The 21,949-nt window shown below is 41.7% G+C and overlaps 1 protein-coding gene across 16 annotated transcripts in view; it reads right to left on the bottom strand.

The window, feature by feature from the left end:
* NTRK2 (neurotrophic receptor tyrosine kinase 2) overlaps window positions 1-21,949 on the bottom strand; it is a 358,176-nt gene that overhangs the window by 195,868 nt on the left and 140,359 nt on the right. For 4 of the 16 annotated variants that reach the window (XM_016961053.4, XM_054658057.2, XM_063787837.1 and 1 more), the window contains one exon: window positions 15,038-20,196. The exons of the other annotated variants lie outside the window; for them this stretch is intronic. In XM_016961053.4, the coding sequence (XP_016816542.1) occupies window positions 20,159-20,196 (38 nt within the window). In that variant the 3' untranslated portion in view covers window positions 15,038-20,158. Of the gene's footprint in view, window positions 1-15,037; window positions 20,197-21,949 lie in introns of those variants that run through there. 16 annotated transcript variants of the gene reach the window in all.

Raw genomic sequence — 21,949 nt, 5'->3', positions numbered from 1 at the left:
TAGTTCATTACCATTCTATGGTTATTTCAAAATACTTTTTAAAAAAAAATGTTGAGAAAAGCTTTGGAGATTAAACTGCCTCTACCTGGCATAGGGTATAAGCATATTTTGTTCAATAATCTATAACATCTCCTTTCTCTCTTATAGGCTAAGAACAGTTCAAAGAAAGAAAAATTAAGCCAAAATCACACACACACACACACACACGCACGCATGCATGCTCATACACATACACGCACGCTCACACACATACACACACACACCCTTAGGCTGCTCTAAAGCATAAGGAGACAGGAAAATAATAAGGAACCCAAACCTGTGCCAGTTTCTAACAGCTACTTATTGGGAAACTGTTTCTATCACACTTCTAACCAGTGGTGCTAATGTTTAAATGCCCATAAAGGATCAATAAAGCCCTGCCTGGGTTAAAATGAGATACGATGGTGCACAACATTCTGTGTACAGGAAACTGTATACAAGAACGTGAGGGTAAACAAGGACAGACTTGTGCCTAGGGTGTGTGAAAGGCATCATGGGAGGGCCTGGGAAAGGTGGGAAGAAGCATGAAGCATGTCTTGACCTGCTGTCGTTGCCAGAGCCACTGTGAGGCTTCCATACTTAGCATAAGTCTACATGAATGCCAACATGTCTTAAATCTAACTTTCAACCAGCGAGATGATAGGTGATAGATGTCCACCATAGGATGATTTGGAGAGAAGGGGGTGTTCCCTAAACTGCTCCTACTCTGGTGCAGTAATACCCACAGGGAAGCTTTGCCCCAGATGTTTTTGATGGTTTATTCCCAAGGATTACTAGTGTTTTTCCCTCATTGATGAATGAGTAACAAAACACTCTCAAATGCAGTAAGAGTAAAGAAAATCTTTGCTATCCCTTGTGGAAAGGCAGCAGCAGTCCAGGAGTTCTCAATACAAAAGAAAAAGATGGGGTTTAGTGGAGAGGATTAAATGACCCCATCCATCAAAAACAAAAAGTGAGCATCATAAATCCCTGAACAATCCCAGAAGGCATCTGATGGACCCCCGCCATCCATCTTGGCATGTCGGCGAGGAGCAGGTGGGATTCTCTCACTGTGTCCTCTCCCGGGTGGTGCAGAGTCCAACAACGGCCCAGCATGCAAACAGGCGGAACATCGCCCCTTAAGAGGCCAACAGACAGAACACTCAACACACCAGATCCTGAGAAGGCCTGGAGAGCACAATGATTGATTTGGCTATTTCGTTTAGAGAAACAAAGCCATTCTAAGCTGTTGTGTAGCATTCATTAGGGCAGAAACCAAATCTAGGAGTCCATAGAGTGAACCTGCCCTCAGATATGCTTTGTTTGACTATTACCTGCTTAAAAAAGAACAAAAAACAAACAAACAAACAAACAAACAAAATTCATATGACCTGAAGACATTTTAAAATTAGAAAATTTCATGTGAAAATTGATCTCTGGGCCAGGCGCTGTGGCTTGCACCTGTAATCCCAGCATTTTGGGAGGCCAAGGCAGGCGGATCACTTGAGGTCAGGAGTTCAAGACCAGCCTGGCCAACATGGCGAAACCCCATCTCTACTAAAAATGCAAAAATTAGCCAGGTGTGGTGGCACCCGCCTGTAATCCCAGCTACTGGAGAGGCTGAGGCATGAGAATTGCTTGAACCTGGGAGGCAGATGTTGCAGTGAACTGAGATCGTGCCACTGCACTCCAGCCTGGGTGACAAGAGTAAGACCCCATCTCAAAACAAACAAACAAACAAACAAAAAAAAACACCATAGATTTCTGGCTTCTTTAAAAAAAAACAAAACAAACAATCCTGTACAAGGGTCCACATTTGTCAGTAAACACTAACAAGCTACTATCTTCAGAGAAGGCACGTAGCATTCCATTTGACACAGTCCCCAGGAGCCTACTGCACTAATTTATATATTTGCCTGCCCCTTTAATCAGCTTTGACTTTTCAATCCATGAATCACACATCACACAAGGAAATATAATAACTAAATATTTCACTTTCTCCAGCTTGTAGGAAGGATTTACAGACATTTTCTTTCTTCCCTTTCTTTGAACTTTACTGCCAAAAATAATCAACCAATAAAATTTTAATCTTTTAAAAGAAACAAAAATCATATTTAGTTAGAGACACTTGGCATACAATTTCACCTTTGTTGTGTTGTTGTACTAATGAGGCCATCTGAGTTCTCTTTGGAATGAATACAATAATTCATCTGGGGGTAGGGGGAGAGAATGAAAGGTAGGAGGTTTGTCTTGTTCTCTAGAAAGTATTCACCTGAATCCTGAATCTCCCTAAAGACAAGCAGAATTAGGGAGAAGAAGCATATCTATGGAAATGCAAAATTTCCCTGTCATAAAAATAAATTCTAAAAGATAAATTTTCAGCTTCAACATATAATGAAGTTATAGCTCTTTGACAAATGATGTTCTGCGTTGTCATGGCAACTGGGCCTGTTAGAGGTGTGCATAAAGAGGCCTGCCCATAAATCAGTATGTTTTAGGAAGGGGTTAAAACAAACATCTCTAGACTTTTCCCCAGATGTAATGCCAAAAATGTAATTATAGACATTTGTATCAGTCTGCCATAAAGAATGACAGCTCCGATTCTGCAAAATGTTAATTAAAAAGTCTATTAAATCCATGTCCCTCTGAGAGAAATTAATATCACACCTAAGGTTGGGAGTCAATGCAACTCAATGGGTATGAAAATTGGAAGGGCAAGGTTCAAAAGAAAGGCTTAAAAGCAGCTCTAATCTATAAGCTGTTTAGTTAAGGGTTTGGACTAGATTCCAACTCTCAAGAGAAGAAATGTTGAGGGAAAAATGGGCAATGCTCAGAGCCTTTCTGGAAGCTTGAGAGAACACGAAACTGTAATCAAAGATATGGGGCTTAGGTTTGCAAGGGAGAAACTGATAGACTGAGGTTAGCTCAGCTGAAGACGCAGAGGTGAAGCACCTAGGAATCGTTAAATCCAGGAGGACATAGACAACAAGCAGTAAGCATTGGCAGCTTGCAATGAAGTCAGGAAAAATGAGAATTAGCGTAAAATCAGACATTTGAAAAATGTTTCTTAAGGCAAAAGTCATGAGATTCCACCCCAAGGTTTACAGATTGGCAGCCTACAGGCCAGGCCCAATTGAGTCAAAAGACAAGTTTTGTCTGGCCTGCACAGTGTTCTTTAAAAATGTACATTGTTTGCCAACATTTAAAAATCAGGAGATTTCACATAACCTCTGGCTTCTTCTCTTTAAAAAGCAGATGATTTGGCAGCAAAAAGCCCTAGATTCCCACGTGGCACCCAGAGCTGGAGTTGCGCTCAGAGAACATAAGCTCCCTGAAGACAGTACTTTGCCTTTCTCACCCTGTGGCCCCAGCACTTGGCACAGTCCAAGGCAAGGAGAAGGGTTAAATGCATGGTTGAATGAACGAGTGAGTATCAGCTGCCCTGTTTAAATAAGACACACACTCTCCAAGGGGCTGCCCCTCTCTCCTCCCTTTAACTGTTACTTGCCTGGCCCCACCTTGCTCTGTGCTGTAAGTTTTTTTCTTTAGTTAAGACACCTCACATTGCCTCTTCATATTAGTTCCCCATAGAATTCACGCTGATGACCACCTATGTGGACCATTGAAGTGAATGATAATGTAATGATATTCTTTAAGGATTATAAACACTAGTCTAAAATAGGAGCTTCCTTTAAAGTCTGGCATCACCATCATCATCATTCACCCTGCAGGCAGCACAGTGCATAAGAGGACCTGCCAAACCCCCTTCTTTCGCTTGGAACAAAGCAAATACTTCTGATAGGCTTCAGATCTGAACACCTGTTTATTCATTCAACAAACACAAAACTCCTTCAAAGTGTTTTTATGACTAAAAGCCATATGATATGTCTCTTTCACCTTGATGTCCAGAGATTTAAATTTTTATTAAATGAATGAATGAGTGGTGGTAATAGCTATAGACAATAACTATATTGTGAATCTACTAAGAACTAGATACACGCATTGTTAACTTATTCTCACAATCTACGTGGTGGAAATGAGTATCCCCCTTTTACAGAAAAGGAAAAACTGAGATTTAGTGAGGTTAGGGGATACGTCCACATCATGGGCCAAACAGGGATTGGAACTCAGATCTTCTTGGCATCTACATCCTGTACCTTCCATTGTGCTATCAACCTCTCAGTTCAACTCTGTTCTCCAGGTAGTGGGTTACATGGTGGCCTGTAAAAAAAGATATGTCCAATCCTGACCCCTGAAACCTGTGACAGTGATCTTACTTGGAAATAAGGGTCTTTGCAAATGTTATTAAAAATTACTAAGATGAGATTATCGTGGATTTAGGGTAGGCTCTAAATCTAATGAGAATTTCTATAAGAGGAAGAGAGGACACAGAGACTCAGGGAGAAGGCGAGCTGAAGGCAGCTGCAGTGACTGGAGTGATACAGCTACAAGCCAAAGGATGCCGATAATTGCCCCTGGAAACTAAGAGAGACCCTCAGGTCCTCCAAAAGGAACCAACCCTGTCAACACCTCACTTTCAAACTTCTGGACTCCACAATGATGAGAATAAATTTCTGTTGTTGTAAACCATCACGTTTGTGGTAACTTGTTATGGCAGCCCCTGGCTCACATCCTGAAGAAGTTCCCCAGAGATCTTTGCTTCTGCTGTCCATGGCGGGTGGGGGGTGGAATTTAGTTTCATTCAGAATCCTAAAGCTTTACTGATCTTCCGTGCCTCAGAAGCTCCCTATTTCTGATTCAGCCTTTCAGCTATGAGGTCCCACATAGCTTTACTCAGAAACATTCACACATCTCAACAAAAGTGAACTCAACTGAGAATCACATCTTTTTCATCTGTTTCTTTGAAAGCCCAGTAGCACCTTTGACAGGAGTGGCATGTGGTCTAATGCTTTGGAGCAATCCAGTTTAATGCAGCAACAGCAGACCCAAGCTCCTCTCACCAGATGAACACTATGGCACAATTATTAATATGGGGGTATAGGAAAGAAGGTGCCATTCTGTGTGCAGAATTCTGTGCCAGCTTCTAGGAGGGTGGGAAGATAGGTAACAATCATGATAATCATTGTTATGGTCATTGCTACTGTTACTGCATGCCATGCTGTCTGAATGACTTGCCAGACTTTTTTTCCACTTAAGTCTCCTAGTCACCCCACCCTTGTTTTAAAGAGGACGAATCTAAGACTTGGAGAGTTAAGTGCCAAGTTCAAGGTCACCCAATCAATAAGTTGAGGGTGGTGGGAGGAAGAGGGTCAAACCAAGTGGAGTAGGCAGCTTGAGGAAGTGGACCAGAGGTGGTGGGTGGGGAAGCATGGCTGGAGTGACAATGTCCTGAACTTGGAATGCTCTTTTGAGAAGCTTGGACTTAATCTACTCAGCTATGCAAGTTGCCTAAGGCTCAAGCCTGCATCTTGGGAAGATAATGTGGGACTCAGGGGGTGGAAGCATGGTGAGAAGGGGAGAGAGAAGACCAGCTTGGCCCTCTCAATTACAAAGGGCCTGGAGGATGGTAGACAGGGTAGGGGTACACAAAATGGACAGGTTTGAAAGATTTGGGTGAGGAAGACTTGGCTTGATTTTGGAACCACATTCAAGAGCCCAGGGAGAGGAAAGCTGTCCTGGGTAATCCAGGAGTTGGAAGGATGAGCAAATTGTCCACTACAGCAGAAGGCACGGGGCAGGTGTGTCTGGGAACACGTGATGAACTCAGTTAAAAAAAAAAAAAACTGATGTTTTTGCCTCTGGAACCCACAAAATCCAGAGGTGTTTGGTTAGCAGGTGGTGCTGTAGCTTCTGTCTTCTCTCCTCAGATCTGATAGATTTCCTTCAAGGGAAATTGGTTGGATTTTAGAGGGTGTATCTCCAAACTAAAACCATGAATAGCTTTAAGCTCTCCAAAGGAAACAGCCTACATACTGTGGCACTGTGATGCAAGATGTAGAAGCTGCTGGCCTATTTCCCCAAAAGGTCCACCTTTCCAGCAGCGGACAAGTGTGTCTCATAGGCCCAGAACTCACCAGGACACAGAGCACCCAGAAACACTGTCTGCATCTCAGGGAAGAAATTGCCAAACTTAGCAAGAAAAATTTAGAACTGAGAGCTGCCTCAGCCTCTCTTGGGAGCCCATTTAGGGCTGCCTACAGGGTTGGGGGCTCCAGAGCCCCTTTCTTGCTCCTGTTGGGCTGCCCCACCTCTGAATAGCCATGCCACCCTCTCTCCATGCATTACTAGAGGAAAAGAAGAGCTAGTAGCCCAGGGCCAACATACCGATTTGCCAGGGTCTAAGATGATCTGAATTCTGCATGCTGATCTCAGTAAGAAGCAGGTGGAAAGGGTGCCAACAAGCACTGGCCACAGAGTCAAAAGATCAGTTTCTGAATTCTGGCTCAGCCTGTCGACTAGGGAGAGCCACAGATTGCTGGTGGTGGGTCGTGAGGGTTCTCTCAGAACCACTGTTACTGCCATTGTGTGCCCTGCAGTGCCAACAGCCAGCACCTGTGTCACTTTTCTGGAGGCCTTCCCTTGAGCTATTGGAGCCCATTTTTGCCTGTTGCAACCCGCAGCTAATGACTGACAGGTGTACACATATGAAAGCCCAGCTCCCTAAGCTCAGGGTGGGACAACTCTGAAGGGCAACTTAAACGACTGAACTTAAATGGCTGAAACCACCTCCACAAGGCTTTGGCTCAAATCATACTCCTGCTTAGCTCCTCCCCCACTGTCCTGCTTCCCCATACCGGTCCCAGGCACACCCTTAATAAATTACTTGCACATGAATCCTCATCTCAGCGTCTGTTTCCAGGAAGCCTGACTTAAGACAAGTATCTACTCAGGGCTGTTGTAAAGGAACCACGTCTGAAAGCTACGAGCAGAATGTCCAGCCAGAAAGTCACAAACGGCAACATTTGGCATCAACACTTGTTATGTTTGGCTCATAGAGACCTTAAAAAATGTGAAGGGTCTTGCCAACATTTAAAAACTAGAAAATTTCACATAAAAACCCGGATCTCCCCTTGTCTTAAAAAAATCAGAAGATTTGGGTATGCTAGGCTTTCATTCCTGCACGCCAACATGGGCTGGGCTAGGGGCAGCCCTACCCTGTGCATGGGGCATTCTCCTCCACCCCAGCTACTCACGCCCAGGACTGTCCCAACCTGTAGTCATTTGAATCAGGAACCTATGGTCTACCACATAGAAAGTACTCAATAAAGTTGGTTGCATCTGAATAAGGTCTCATTTTCCTTGAAAACAATTCAATGCAAGGGCTGCTGAAGTCCAGGAGTGAGTAATTGTGTAAGAGGATGCATCGCTCTGTACCACTCCGACTCGGTCCTCATGCCTGGCAAGGCATTGATGTACACTTCCATAAACACTCTTCTGAAAGAATATGAATCAATAACAAGAGCTGTCATGATAGGAAATTTGTTTGATGGGGAACACAAAATGAAATGAAATAAAAATCACTCGTGGTTTTAGTATGTAGGCGAGAAAAACAAAAACAGGTCTTAGTTTCAGATGTTGTTTTATGTTGCCATAAATAAAAGGGTGGCTACAGCTCAAAAATTACATTTTTTAAACATTTCAAAATGTTGACTTGCCCAGCCTGGGTACTTTAAAAAAAAAAAAATGATTGTAGTAGAAGCCCTTTTAACCAATGAAACTGACAGTAGGTCATTTAAGGAAGTGGAGTTTCCGAAAGCACTCAACCCAGATGTTCAGCCAGGAGTGTCCAGGGTGTAGGTTGGTCATTGTGTTTTACGGAGAGATGGCAAGCAACAATTAATGAGCATATCTGTTAAGTGGAGCTCAGATAAGACAGTGTCTACTGTTGAGAATGCACCTCGTAGACCTTCAAGGACAGGGAACATAGTTGACCAAGGGTACCAAATGCTGAACTCAGGAATTTATCGCCTCATTTGCACAGAGGCCAAGCTCCAGAGCCAATGAGTGAGAGTGGTGGAACTATAAAGGCAGAACCCTCCTGGGAGACAAGGAAGTCTTCTGATGGCTGATTTGGCTCAAATACTCCCCAGCAGCCTCACCAGTAACTCCCTAGAGTGAACGGCAGTTGAGGGTGCTTGACCTAAGCCTCCATCCCTCTCTTATTCACCCACAGTCCTGCTTGCATTGCAGTCTGATGCTCTTACAGATCCTTGCTCTCGGATTCCCTTCCCAGTTTCTCTCACCCAAGAGTTTCTCAGGAGAAAAATCTTTGCAGCTTTAATCCCATCTTGGTGTCTGCTTCTGAGAGGACACATTCTGCACTGCAAAATTCCTATTGCCCACATTTGGTAAAATCTATCTACTCTACCCAATAAATGAAGGCTCCTAATTTCTTCGTATTCCCATGAATCGAAAGGAAAAAGCACTTACAAAGGAAACCTAAGATGAGTGGGTTTTGAGGAATTGAGTATAGAAGTAAGAAAGTGAAAAAGAAAAAGAAGAAGGCTTCAGTGGGGGAGGAGTGTCAAGGGAAAAGAAGGTGACAACTTCTTTGTTTTTCCTCCACTTGGACAATTTTCTAAGAATATGGGCATGGAGACCCCCTGAAATAGCCTATTCACACCACTAGAAAAAAACTCTCTGATACTTTATGCATTACCTATCTTGCTCCAGAATTCCAAATGCTAAATTGCAATTTGGAGATGAAATGTATCATTCCTTAGAGGACTGCTGGCCAAGAAGTCCTTTGTGGTGAAAATGGCAAACACAGGTTGTCACTCTCTGTATCCCAAACCTCAACATTTCTAGATTTTCATTTTGTTGAAAGGCAGAAAAAGGGAAGTAAATGGGCTCATGAAATATGTAAAATGCACCTCATAACCAAGAAAAGAAAGAACACAACAATTTACACACATTCTCTCTTCTCTCTCTCTCTCTCTCTCTACTTCTCTCCCTCTCTGCTAAGAGGGTTAACATTATAAGGAAACCTTCAGGCTGGTTATTTTATAATTCACAGCAAAATAAAAAAAGGAGACAAAATCAGCAGCATCATTTATAAACCCTGGAAAATGGAAGTTTCCAAGCTGTCATAAATAAGGATGGAAGCATTTGCCAAGTCAGAAATTTTGCCAAGTTTGAAATCCACTCAATCCTTACATCTTGGAGCTCAGAACGGAACACCAACCTTTTGGGATTTGTAATTATTTCTTCTCAGCAAAACTTCTTGCTATTTATAAGGAAGTAAAAACAAAGAGCAAAAAATACAACATGGAAAGTTTTTTAAGAAGAGCTGGGAGTGTTACAGCACAGTAAGCACTGAGGAGGTGATAATGGTAAATGGTGTATGTACTGGGATTACATTCCCATTTAATCAAATAGAACTGAAAATACATGGTATTCCTATTCCATAGGTGTGTGTGTGTGTGTTTGTGTGTGTAAATTCTTGTGCCCTTTCCTTGCTCTCTCTCTCTCGCACACACACATAAACATGCAAGCTAAGTACATTCCGCCCAACCAATTTGAAAATTTTAAAGTGTGAAAATTAAAGAAAAGACAAAGCATATTTATGGTGTTTGTCTTGAGTAAAAAGAGAACTGAAAGAAAAGAGAAGAAAATGATTTTTTTAAAAAAGATAAAAGAGAAATAAAAAAAAAAGAAAACAGGTTACAAGGGCAGGGATACTTCATGCATTTACACCAAGTCAAGAAGAATTACAGCCACCAAAATGAAGAGCAGAGATCTTATGGCTAGCTCAGAACTTGCAGCCTAGAGACACCCAAGAGATAAAGGAAAATCACTGGCCTCAGAGAAACAATGCCAGAAGCAGAGATTTTATAGGCAGACAAATCTGATGTGTGTGCCCTTGGAAAAGTCATTTAACTTTTTAAGCCATTGTTCTCTTATTATGGGCAGTGATAGTATCAATATTATACACATTACCATTAGGCCATAGCCCATAAGGCCAAAGATGGAGTTGCTTGGTTTGTGGAGGTACCTCCCAGCGCCTAGCTCACTGGCCGACATACACACTTGATCCTTGAACAACGCAGGTTGGAACTGCTTAGGTCCGCTTATACACAAATTTTTTTCAATGAATATATTCGAAATTTTTAGGAGATTTGAAACAATTTGAAAAAACAGATGAACCTTGTAACATAGAAATATTGAAAAAATCAACGAAAAGTTAAATATGTCATGAATGCGTAAAATACATGTAGATACTAGTCTATGTATTAACCAACTGTTCACGGAATTAGTAAGACTTCTGGTCAAAAGTAAGCTATTGGCTGGGCACGGTGGCTCACACCTGTAATTCCAGCACTTTGGGAGGCCGAGGCAGGCAAATCACTCGAGGTCGGGAGTTCAAGATCAGCCTGGCCAACATGGTGAAACCCGATCTCTCTTACAAATACAAAAATTAGCTGGGCGTGGTGGTGCACACCTGTAGTCCCAGCTACTAGGGAGGCTGAGGCAGGAGAATCACTTGAACCTGGGATGCGGAGGTTGCAATGAGCAGAGATCACACCACTGCACTCCAGCCTGGGCAACAGAGCAAGACGCTGTCACCAAAAAAAAAAAAAAAAAAAAAAAAAAAGAAAGAAAGAAAGAAAGAAAAAAAATAAGCTATTAGTAGTTAAGTTTTGGGGCAGTCAAAAATTATACTCATATTTTCAAATGTGCAGGGGATTGGTGCCCTTAACCCCCACATTGTTAAAGGGTCAACTATAATTGACACTTAATAAATATTTACTGGAGTTGGAAGAGATTTGATGGAAGATAAAATGAGATCATACATTAAAGAATATAACATATGTCTCAGGGTTTTGTCAAGGAAAAATAACTCACCCCATATGGTTCAAATGAAGAGATATATTGTAGGGCCACACAGAGAGATGTGGGCGGGGTAAAGAAACAAACAGGAAATAGGCACTCAGGAACTGACAACAGTGGGAAGCCCTTACCAACTCCAGGGATCAGGAAGGGAAAATAGCTTTGCTGGATCCCAGACAGAGCTGGAGCCACAGAGAAGGCGCCATTCTGCAGGACTCCAGATAGGGAGGGCTGAGCCTGTTTAAGGCTGGCGCCTCCACAGGGGGAACACAACAGACACACCCTGAACGCCTCCTCTGCCTGAGACCTGCCAGTGCACCCCATGGGTCAGACGCCCTGAGAAGCCAGCAGGAGACCTGCATGTAATTAGACGTGGCATTCAATTCAACAGCGTTGAGTGAAGGGTGATGGAGAGGTAATCAATCAACCTCCCCAAGACCCAGGAGCCTGGAGTAAACGCAAAGAGGAAAATCTGCCTTGAGAGCAGTCTTTGAAAAGCCTGGAAGCACCCTCAGAGGCTGTGTCCTAGTTCAGGTGACAAACCTAGAACTCTCCACAGGTAAGGTAAAACAGTGCTGGCGACTCTGTACTTCCTACCCCGACTCAAGGGGCTTGAGGTGAAATTGCATGAATTTACTTGAGGCTGAATTAAAATCCTTAAAGCAAACAGCCGTGGCCTATGTTTCTATATAATAATTCAGCAAGACTGATTACAGCATGATGATAATTTTTAAAAAGAGATGGAAGCGTGGTTAATAAACACAAAAGAGGTTTCTCCTTTCCTTCTTGGCAACAGGATAAACATTTTTAAAAGAGAGAGGGAGGGAACTTACTGTTCATTAATTTATGGTCAGGCAGAGATTTTAACTCAGTAAACACAGGCTCCAGGGTCTTGTAGCGTGTGAGATGGGGCTTGACCAAATGACTGGAAAATTAGCATGTGCCCTCGGCAGTCTCTCTCAATCACTGGCTGCCAGACGGGACATTCGAGGACAGGCACATTGAAGTGACCAAGCAGCTCCGACGCTGCTCTGCCTGTGGGTGTTCGAAAGGCAAGGAACAGCGCAGGCATTTTTCACCACCTTGTTCTGATGTCTGGATTCTGTTCATGGAGATGGCAGGATGTGTCCTCCACACCCCTTCCCACCAGGCCCTTTCCACTCGCAAGGTTTCCCTCAAGTTTACTCACCAGAGAGTAGGGACTACTCCAAAAGAATGGGAAGTACTAAAGTTCAAGAGTGATGAGAAAATTCACCTGAAGGCAATAAAAAACAGCAAATCCATCTTCAGTTATAACGGACAAAGCAAACGTGCTCTGGGGTTAACTAATTAGCGCTGAATACAGACTTGATGCAACTTCTCTTTTTCACAAGGTGAAATTTAAAATGTATGTGCCAATTTCACTACTGTGCCACATACTTGCAAGTCAAGATCTGAAAAGGATTTGTTCATGGCACAAATACCTGAAGACTTGCTGGGATCAAGGGGTGCCTCTCCAGTGACTTCAGTTAACTTTAGAATTCTACTTTGGTGCAACAATAACACAACTGCCAGTGCTAGTAGGAGTGGCCACTGGGCACTTGCATGAACCTAAGAGTTACCACCGTCTTTCAAATTGTGCCCTAGACACCTGGCTGGCCTCGCTGTAGCCCCAGCCCAGTTCAAGAATCCAGTTCACATACGGAGCACCAGCTTTACAGCCAGCCTGCTTGAACTCAAATCCTAGTGTTAACTTGTTAGCTCGGTAACCTGAGGCACGTCCCTCATGGCTCCATTCCTCAGTTTCCTAATCGTTAAAATACAAGCAATATTAGCTTCGGCCTCATAAGGTTGTTGGGAGGATCATGAAGCACTTAAGTTTGAAGTCAATACCTGTTACCTATCATTATCTCTTAGGTCCTGTGGTAGAGCTCACTAAAGGATGTATTAGGAAAGGTGGTAGCAATAGTAAAATTGTCCTAAATTAAGTGCTAGAAATACATCAACGCCACTCATTTAAAATGATTTAATGATAGGAAAAAAGTGCAAATTATGAAGTATTTTTAATAACATGCAATTTATGACTTCAAACATGAAGTAGTTCCAACTAGGCCAATCATGTGTGGCCTTCTAGAGCTATTACCAGAAACGACTTCAGGAAGGAAAAGAATAATCTAGTTATTCATAACTCATTGCCTGTGAATACTCGTTTCTAAGTCTTGAGGGAACTTGAAACTGTCTTTTCTTTGAAACAATTTTTTGGCTAAGTTGTTACTTACATTCTTAGCCAAAGATTTTTAAATAGATAATTCAAAAATTAAAGTTAATGCATTCCCTGTTGAAATGATAAAAAGAAATCTGAATTAACAAAATGAGAACTAGTGAGGCCAGCTGTATTCAGTGTAAGACATTCAGAGCTATTTCTCCAAGAATTTGCAAATAACAGACCATCATTCAAACTCATGGAACTATTAGAATATTGGCCAAATAAATCAGATCCACTTATTTTATCAAAATCAAACCTGAGGCAGAATCAGTGTGTAAGAATTAGCTTGGATAAAGAGAAGAATTCAAGAGCAGAATCCTAATAACTCCTGAAACAATTCCAAGGTGGCCTTCAAAGGTTGGGCCACACCCAGGATGACCCAGTGAGTGAAGTTTCCTTTCATTTGGTTTCCATTATTTGCAACCACACAATCTGCATATGACCAAGATATGCGAGTGGGTTTGTAATTCGTGGACATTTACCGAGGTACACCCAACGACTCGCCAACCAAAGCTCCTTTGAAGTATTAGTTATTAGCAATACCGAGTGTCCCACTTGCCAGGCAATGTGCTAAGGGCTTTACCTGAGCCATCTCATTTCACTCTTATAAGAGCCCAGTGAGGTAAATATTGTACTATTCTTATTACCGTCATCTCATTCTGCAAAGGAAGAAATTGAAGCACGGAGCAGTGAAAGAACTTTCCCAAGATTATATTGTTTGTGAGCATAGCTGGGATTCAAACCTGCATAGTCTGTGACAAATGCCTGCCACTCCAAATTATCATATGACCTTCAGATGTTAGATGCAACCTGTTCTTCGTTCAACAAATGGAGAAGGGAGTTTGGAAAAAGCACAAGTCACTAACACGGAAGTCTGGGCTTTTTTCTTTTCTTTTTTTTTTTTTTTTTGAGATGGAGTCTTGCTGTGTCATCCAGGCTGGAGTGCAATGGCGCAACCTTGGCTCACTGCAAACTCCACCTCCTGGGTTCAAATGATTCTCCTGCCTCAGCCTCCTGAATAGGTGAGATTACAGGCGCCCGCCACCACGCCCAGCTAATTTTTGTATTTTTAGTAGAGACAGGGTTTCACCACATTGGCCAGGCTGGTCTTGAACTCTCGACCTCATGATCCGCCCGCCTCAGCCTCCCAAAGTACTGGGATTATAGGTGTGAGCCGCCACGCCCAGCCCAACACTGGGCTTTTATAAGAGGGGCAGTATACTTGACTTGATAAAGCATGAGGTCACACTAGATTAGTTTTTCCAATCCCTAAGTCTGATTTAGAGCAAAACCCTTTGGGTGTCAACAGAAGGGAATGGCAGGCTCAAATGAATTGGAGCCTGAGGTCCTACAAACCTCACTTTTACATCCTGTTTTCAATGGGAAAAATGGGGCAGGAACCATGCAGCTGACCTGAGGATAGAGACAAAAGGGACATGAAGTGTGGGCACCATGCTAACTGTTATGGTCTCATGGTATCTTCCCTCTACATCCAACATATTCCCCTCTCTCTCGCTTTCAAGTACAAGTCATTATGTTTATATGTCCACAAAGTCATTTAGAATAGAGAAACAGAGCATTGAGTATACTCTCTTATTGTGACCTGGGTCATTTCAAATTTTTAAAATACCAAAGGGCTTTGCCATAGAATTTAGGGTTTTTTAAAAAAATTCCCATAAGTTTTTTTTTTTTTTTAAGGATTGCCTTTTAGCCAAATAAAATATTTCTGATGCAAGAATCAGTAAACAATGAATGGACAATTCATACTGACAGGAATTTTAAAAGACCTTTTTGGGGGGATAATTTATCACAGAGTCTGAAATGGGCCTGGTACTCCCCTGAAACTCTCCGTGACATTTCTCACACTGTTTCTTCTAAAGTCTTCAGTTCTGAACACAACCAAGGGCACTCAGGTGACAGCACACACTTGAGGAAGTGTGAGGAAGTACACAAGATCTACAGAGAATGCAAGACACATGGAGATGAATTATCAAACTTTATTGGCTTGTTAAAAATGATTGAATTCAGCAAGTACATTTATGATCTATCTACATTGTTAAAACAGCACTAAAAATAAAATTTTTTAAATGATTATCCATTATTTACAGAAAATGTGGAAAAGATGGCTTTTAAATCCAGACCATTATAGGAAAAAAAAAAAAAAAAACAGGGCATGAGAATGATTCACAGGCTGCCTCTGGATTACAGCAAATGGTTGAACATGAAGTGCGTGAAACTCAAGGATTTGCGTTTCTTAGGAATCTCTTGTTACTTTGTATGTGTTTATACTCAATTCGTAAATGGACTGTCTTACAATAAAGGTGATAAAAAAATCTCTGTTCCTTTCTTTTTGCTTTTCACACTTTTTTTTTCCCCATAAAAACCCACTGCAGTCATAGTCAGTAGTTAGGGGTGGGGGTTGGTTCAACACATTCTGGGTGCTCACTCATGAACATGCCAAAGCTATACTGCAACACTAGCCTGAATTCAACTTAGAGTTACCTCACCATCAAAATCAGGTGGCTGGGACGTTCTTTTGTCTCTGAAGACCAAAACTTGAAAATGGACTGACTTTAGTGGGAAATTTCCTTCTGCGACAGTCATTGTCATGGAACTTTCCTGGGCTGGGAGTTCTGTCAGCCAAATTCAGTCTGGCAGCACCTGGTAGCAAATTCAATTCATGGTCTGTCCAAAAGAGTCCTTAATCTTCCCCTATGTCTTTAGATGAACCTGGCATGGTTTGCAGGTACTACAGGCATGTGAACATAGCAGAACACACTTAATAGAGTGGTTACTTCTGTACTAATTTCCTTGGAGTCAAGTCAGCTAAGCTGCGCAACTCCAAGGGCTCTGGGGACATAGACTAGATGTGACTGGCCCTGCCCATGTGGCTGGATGCACCAACCCTGAGAGACCCTATGCTAGATGGAATTGCTTGTCCTCAGTCCAGCTGTCCTTCTGTATCTGAAGTCTAGACAAAACAAGATGAAATAAACTTCTAGTGTAGTGTGAAGGAATCAGATTCAAACCAAGAGAGAAGTTCTAGACAGCTAGCACCAAAACAGGCGGAGGTGTAAATCATGCAAAGGAAGAAAGCACAGGTCTTGTGTAGTATCTTGATTCCATTTTGCAATGGAGGAATAAAAAGTCGTGTGTGTTCTAATTCTGTGAAACAACCAATGAAACAAAAATAAATTCTCAGTTGGTCATGGGGTCAGTTTAGAATACTAGAGAGAGAGAGAAAAAAAAAGTCAAGTGCTCTAAAGAAATAAAGAGAAAAGAAGAGGAGAGAGAAAGCGGGCTTCCTTCCATTATGCTCTCTCTCGCACCTGGCGTGAAACTGGTTTTCTGTCTTCAGCTCTTCGAGCTATTTAATCCACACACCCCTGAAGAGGTGTCGCCTGTGCTCTGTCTGAGGAGATGCTCCAAGCCTCAGCCATTCTGGGCCTAATTCAGGGTTACTTGGAGAGTGAGAAGCCAAAAGCAAACTCCTGTGTTCTGTGTTGCTGGGTGGGGCTGGGATTGTTTAGTTCTTGTCTTTGCTACCTATTTCTGGAAAGAAAACCTAGTGGGTCAGAAATGAAATCAGTCCCTGCTGGGAGACTGGGAGAGAAAACCCCTGAATCAATTATCTCTAATGTGTGTTGAGATTTGTTTTTCCTGTTGTGAGATGAACCTTTCTTAGCCTCAGACTGTTTGTACTTTTGTCGTCACAGAGTCAGTGTCTCATGTGATGACAGTGGATGCATTCCTTAGTCTAGCTCAGCAGCCTGAGAGGGTCTCTGGAGGCCCCCATTGAGCCATGAGTAAATATAATAAGATATAGGACGTGGACCACATTAAGGGCACCCATGAAAATGGGACATGTACTTTCCTATCTAAACCTGGCAGCACCTGACTGGGCCAAGAGACATGAGCGCTGTTGAAAAGAAATTAGTGTCAGATATAATAGGAGGAAGGATTTGCTAGGATGTCTCTGGCCACACGGGAGTAGGACCAACCAGGGAATGGGTTGAGGGGAGACATTGGTGCAGAATTCCCAGCAAAGGGAGACAGCTGAGGGTCACAGCATGGTGGGAATCACAGGAGAGGAGCAAAGGTAATTGACATGTTGCAGATAACTGGGCTGTTAAACTCAGTTTCTTAGCTTGTGGTAACAAAGCCCTCAATGGCAATGTCAGGAAGAAAGAAAAGTGAATTTGCAACGGAAGGACAGAAGGATACCGTGAGAGAACAATGATCATGTTTTAAGAGAAAAGTAATAAACTGGCAGCCCACAGACTTTTATTGGCTTACAAAATGTTTTAAAAATAATCGAGCCAACTTTTTAACAATCGGGACATTTCACATGAAATCCAGGTTTCATGTTTCTCCTAAAGAATCACAAGATTTGGAAACCTAGGCTCCCATTCCTGTGGGACACAGTTGGCTGCGGCTGGGGACAGTGTACCCTCTGGAAGGGCAGGCATCGGCTCACACAAATCATTCTGTTCGTCTAGGAGACCTGCCTGGCATTGAAGTGCCAGAACCTTTATTGGAGAGTGACAGGCCCGATTTCAGCAAAAATGCTACCTCTCCTTTTCTGATGCTGCAATAATGCAACACATGCATTAGGAAGCTCTAAAAAGCACATTTCTTATGGGAGACATAAAAAGCAAAATGATGAAAAGGGGTGGTCTAGAGTACAGAAAAGAGAAGCTATGTTACTGATCATCCCTTCAGGGATTAAAAAAAAGAAAAGAACACGAGAACTATATGAAATAATTTTCTAATAGCCTGCTGTTTTCATCATTCCCTAGGAGATGTCAACTGATCTTTGATATATTAAATGGCCTTATCTGTCCACTTCTCTCCATTTTAAAACAAAAATCTACCTTGCAATCCTTCTAGCTGTTGGGTACAAATATTCTTTTTTTTTTTTTTTCCTTTTTGGGTCTGGAACACTTTAAAATAGTTCTTAAACAATCCATAGCCTTTCTATGGCTCCATGGTATAACATAAAAGCTTTAAAAATCTTTTTTGTACCAAATGGCTGATTCTCAAGAACCTTTGCCATACTGAGCTCCTGCCTGGCTCACAGCTTGAATTTCATCTCTCTTTCAGGGTCATGATTTCTGCTATTAGCTGGCCTCTTTGTAAATCAACACCTTTGGGAAAGATCGGAATCTAAGTAATGACAGAAACTGTCATTTAGCCGCGAACAAGAAAATGGGAATTCAGAAAATGTTCGGACCTCCCCACGTTGGGGGCCAGCTGCCCTTACATTCAAATGGAGTTAGGAGGAAAACTTGAGAACTGGCGGCATGTTTCTGCTTTTGAGAAACTGCCCCTCTTTAAGGCATGGGTATGAAGTAGCCAAGTGAAATGCTGCAATCCATAGGATTCTGTGAAAGGTCTTCATCAAGCAATAACGTATTTAGTGGCTAATGTAAAGGATGCAGTATAAAATATTCATTATGGATATCCTTTTTATATCAAGTGGTACCTAAATGGATCCTGGTTTATTAAGATTAATGCCTTGGTTTACAGAGGATTCAAAACAATGTTTCTGACTGTGTTGGACTAGTTAAAAATCTATAGAACCTTAAAGCTAAATTGCAGCATTTGTGCAACTATTTCCAAAAAAAAATAAATTTTTAAAACATCAATGTTTCCAATCCAGCTATGGCGTCTGTGTGCATGTCTAACTGTCAGAGCTGATTGTGTTTTCAAACAAAATGCTGCAGGCCTGGCTCTGAAGTCCTCCTGACAAAAAAGGAACAGGGTGGGGTGGGGTGGGGTGGGGATAGCCAAACCTCTCTTCAGGACAAGCATACTGCCTGACACAGACTGAACAGAGCATACGAAGGTCACTGTGATGCTAAAGTGAATGAAACAGGTGTCCATGGGTCAGACTCAGGGGGGATGCAGAAATCCATAGCTCTAAGGCTGCCCTCTCAGCAATGAAGAAGGACATTATAAAGCATATATTCATTAGCGACCTGCCACCTCTTTGCTGCTGGGGTCAGGACAAGCTTTCCTACCCATGAAAACCCAGCAGTATGACAGTATGTTGTAGGGGGGACTATCCTTCTTAGAATCTCCTCTCCTGCTCACAGCAGGCCAGCCATTCTGCTCCCAGGCCTTTTCAGAGTAGAAAAGCTGCAGTTCTGTAATGCAAACAGCATGAGATACTGTGGCCTTCTCACTCGGCAGACTTCTAAAAAGCAGGTGGATCGCAGAGGGCAAATAAAAAAGGGCAAGGTTATAATTTCACCATATGCATATATTCCACTCTTAGTTATTCTGAAATTGACTATGCCTAACCTAAATCCATAGCCCCAACAAAACAGCTGTTGCTGCTTGTTCTTGTTTTTCTTCTTCTTCTTCTTTTTAAACGTTTTTCATTTGTTTGTTTTGTTTTGTTTTGCTGGCTAAGGAAGTTTAAGACAATCCTTAACATTGTTTGACTCTCAGACCTAAGCTAAACATTTGGACTTTTATTGACAGTGAAGGAAATAACCTTTTAATAATACTACCAAGTCCCAAAGTGATGGTATATATACCCTTAACTCTTTTAGTCACTGTGTTATAGATGAAAAAGTCAAACCCTCTGAATTCAGTGCTGATTAGAGTATAGAAAATCATACTAAAATATATGTTACATGTAGATTAGACTATTCAGTGTGCACTTATACCTGTTCTCAACTTTAATTTTTTTTAACTTTGCAGGTCAATTTTAATAAACAGAAGCAATTAAGTCAATAAATGTCCAGTAGGGTCAAAAAGCACACTTTTCAGAAGAGAAGTACAATCCAATGGGATTTCATTTCAGTTTTGTATTTGAACTACTGTAAGAAGAGAAGCATTAATTTAACATGTTTTCTTGAGGTGCTGCTTAGCTGCCTGAGAGTTACCTCTGCATTGGTGTTCCCCAATCACAGCTCACAGTATATGCAGGCTTCATATAGTACAGCCTCCAAACACCGCCCACATCTACCAGAAAACCCCAGATAAGCAGCACTTCCCGGGATAAGCCAACAGCAGTCCCAGGAGTCCAGCTTACATGGCAGCATCAACCAACAAGCACCACAGCCCCTTTCTCTGTCTTTTCCTTTATTTCAGCTACCCATCCAGTGGGATCTTATGAAACAAAACAAAACCTAAAAGAAACACAAAATAAAACATAAGTCATGCTCAAAAGAAAAATCAATGAAAATTAACATACAAGTACAATAACTTTCAAATGAACATAATAAATAAACATCAAAAATGAGACACAACATGGAATACACTTTAAACCATAGAGCAATATATAATAACAGAACAGAAGTTGGGGGAAATGGGCATCTCATTATTGAGCAACTTAGTTTTAAACTTAAAACTGATTTTACATGGTACATGAAACAAGGAAAAGAAATGCGAAGGATTTCTGCATACAGCTCCATCCACAACCGTGTCAGCTGTTAGCAGCTTACTTTAAGGAGGAAACATCTGTGTACAATACAAATGACCCTTGAAGAATTTTTATACATAGGTTCATGCAAAAGTAATGCCACTACTTTCAATGGCAAAAACCATGATTACTTTTGCACCAACCTAATATTTGTCTTTATGGGTGAGGGGAATTAGTTTCAACAATACCTATCTACCCAAATCCTGATTTTCTTTCCCCAGCTAATTTTAGCAAATCTTTTCTAAAAGAACTGATTAGTTACTCAGCAACTGGCCCAGAGAACTGGCTAACTTTAACTGGTGAAATACTAGACAATACAAATAGTTAGATTCTTTTCTCTTCTTTCTTTTTTTTTTTCCAGACAGAGTATTGCTCTGTTGCCCAGGCCAGAGTGCAGTGGTGAGATCTCGGCTCACTGCAACCTCTGCCTCCCAGGTTCAAGCAATTCTCTTGCCTCAGCCTCCCAAGTAGCTGGGATTATAGGCATGTGCCACCACGCGCGGCTAATTTTTGTATTTTTAGTAGCGGCAGGGTTTCACCATGTTGCCCAGGCTGGTCTGAAACTCCTGACCTCAAGCAATCTACCCACCTCGGCCTCCCAAAGTGCTGGGATTACAGGCGTGAGCCACCAAGCCCAGCTATTCTTTTCTAAGAATCCTAATATAAAATAATTAATTAGTTGCTTAACTTTAAGTATTATAGCAAATATATGACACATATGGAGATGTAGTATTCATTATATAACTTATATAGCATACAACATGCAGTACATTGTATATGTATATATTATATCTATAAGACATATAGTATATGTATATATTATATATAATAATATATAAATAATATGATGTATAATATCTAACATTAAGTAATCCTACATTTGTTAAGCACCAACCAAACAGTAGACGCTGTGATAAATGTTACAAAAATAAAGAAAACACAGTTCCTTGACCTCAAATGCTTCATTGCCCCATAGAAGGAGAAAGATGAGTAAATAATTTGCTCAATAAATGACAGTGAATCTACTTTGCACCAGGTTCTCTACTTAGCATTGCACCCAAACTATTCTTTTTTATTTTTACAATAACCCTATGAGATAAGTTCTGCAAGAAGAAGACAGTGAGCTTTCACTGAACTTGCCCATGGAAACCCAGTGGATCAGTGAAGGTTCTAGTATACATAATACTGTGTTTAATTTGCATGAATCTTTATTAGATCCATAAGTGGCAAAATAGACCATGTGGTAATAGAAATTTCCGATACATTTTCAAGTTCAACTTCGGAAGACGCCTCTAAGCCCAACCATGTAGACTCTCCATCTTCCTCCACCTGGTGTCTGGTCTGCCAAGTGCTAGTGTCATCTGCCTCCGGAACTGTAACTACCACCACCAATCTGTGTCATCATTTACAACAATGCTAAAAGAGTCTATGGAGCTTAATTTCCATGGCATTTCTCCCTC

This window comes from Pan troglodytes, chromosome 11 (assembly GCF_028858775.2).
Source record: "Pan troglodytes isolate AG18354 chromosome 11, NHGRI_mPanTro3-v2.0_pri, whole genome shotgun sequence".
NCBI classification, from domain to species: Eukaryota; Metazoa; Chordata; class Mammalia; order Primates; family Hominidae; genus Pan; species Pan troglodytes.
The sequence above is the reverse complement of the archived record's forward strand: the minus strand, read 5'-3'. Positions and strand labels throughout refer to the sequence as shown.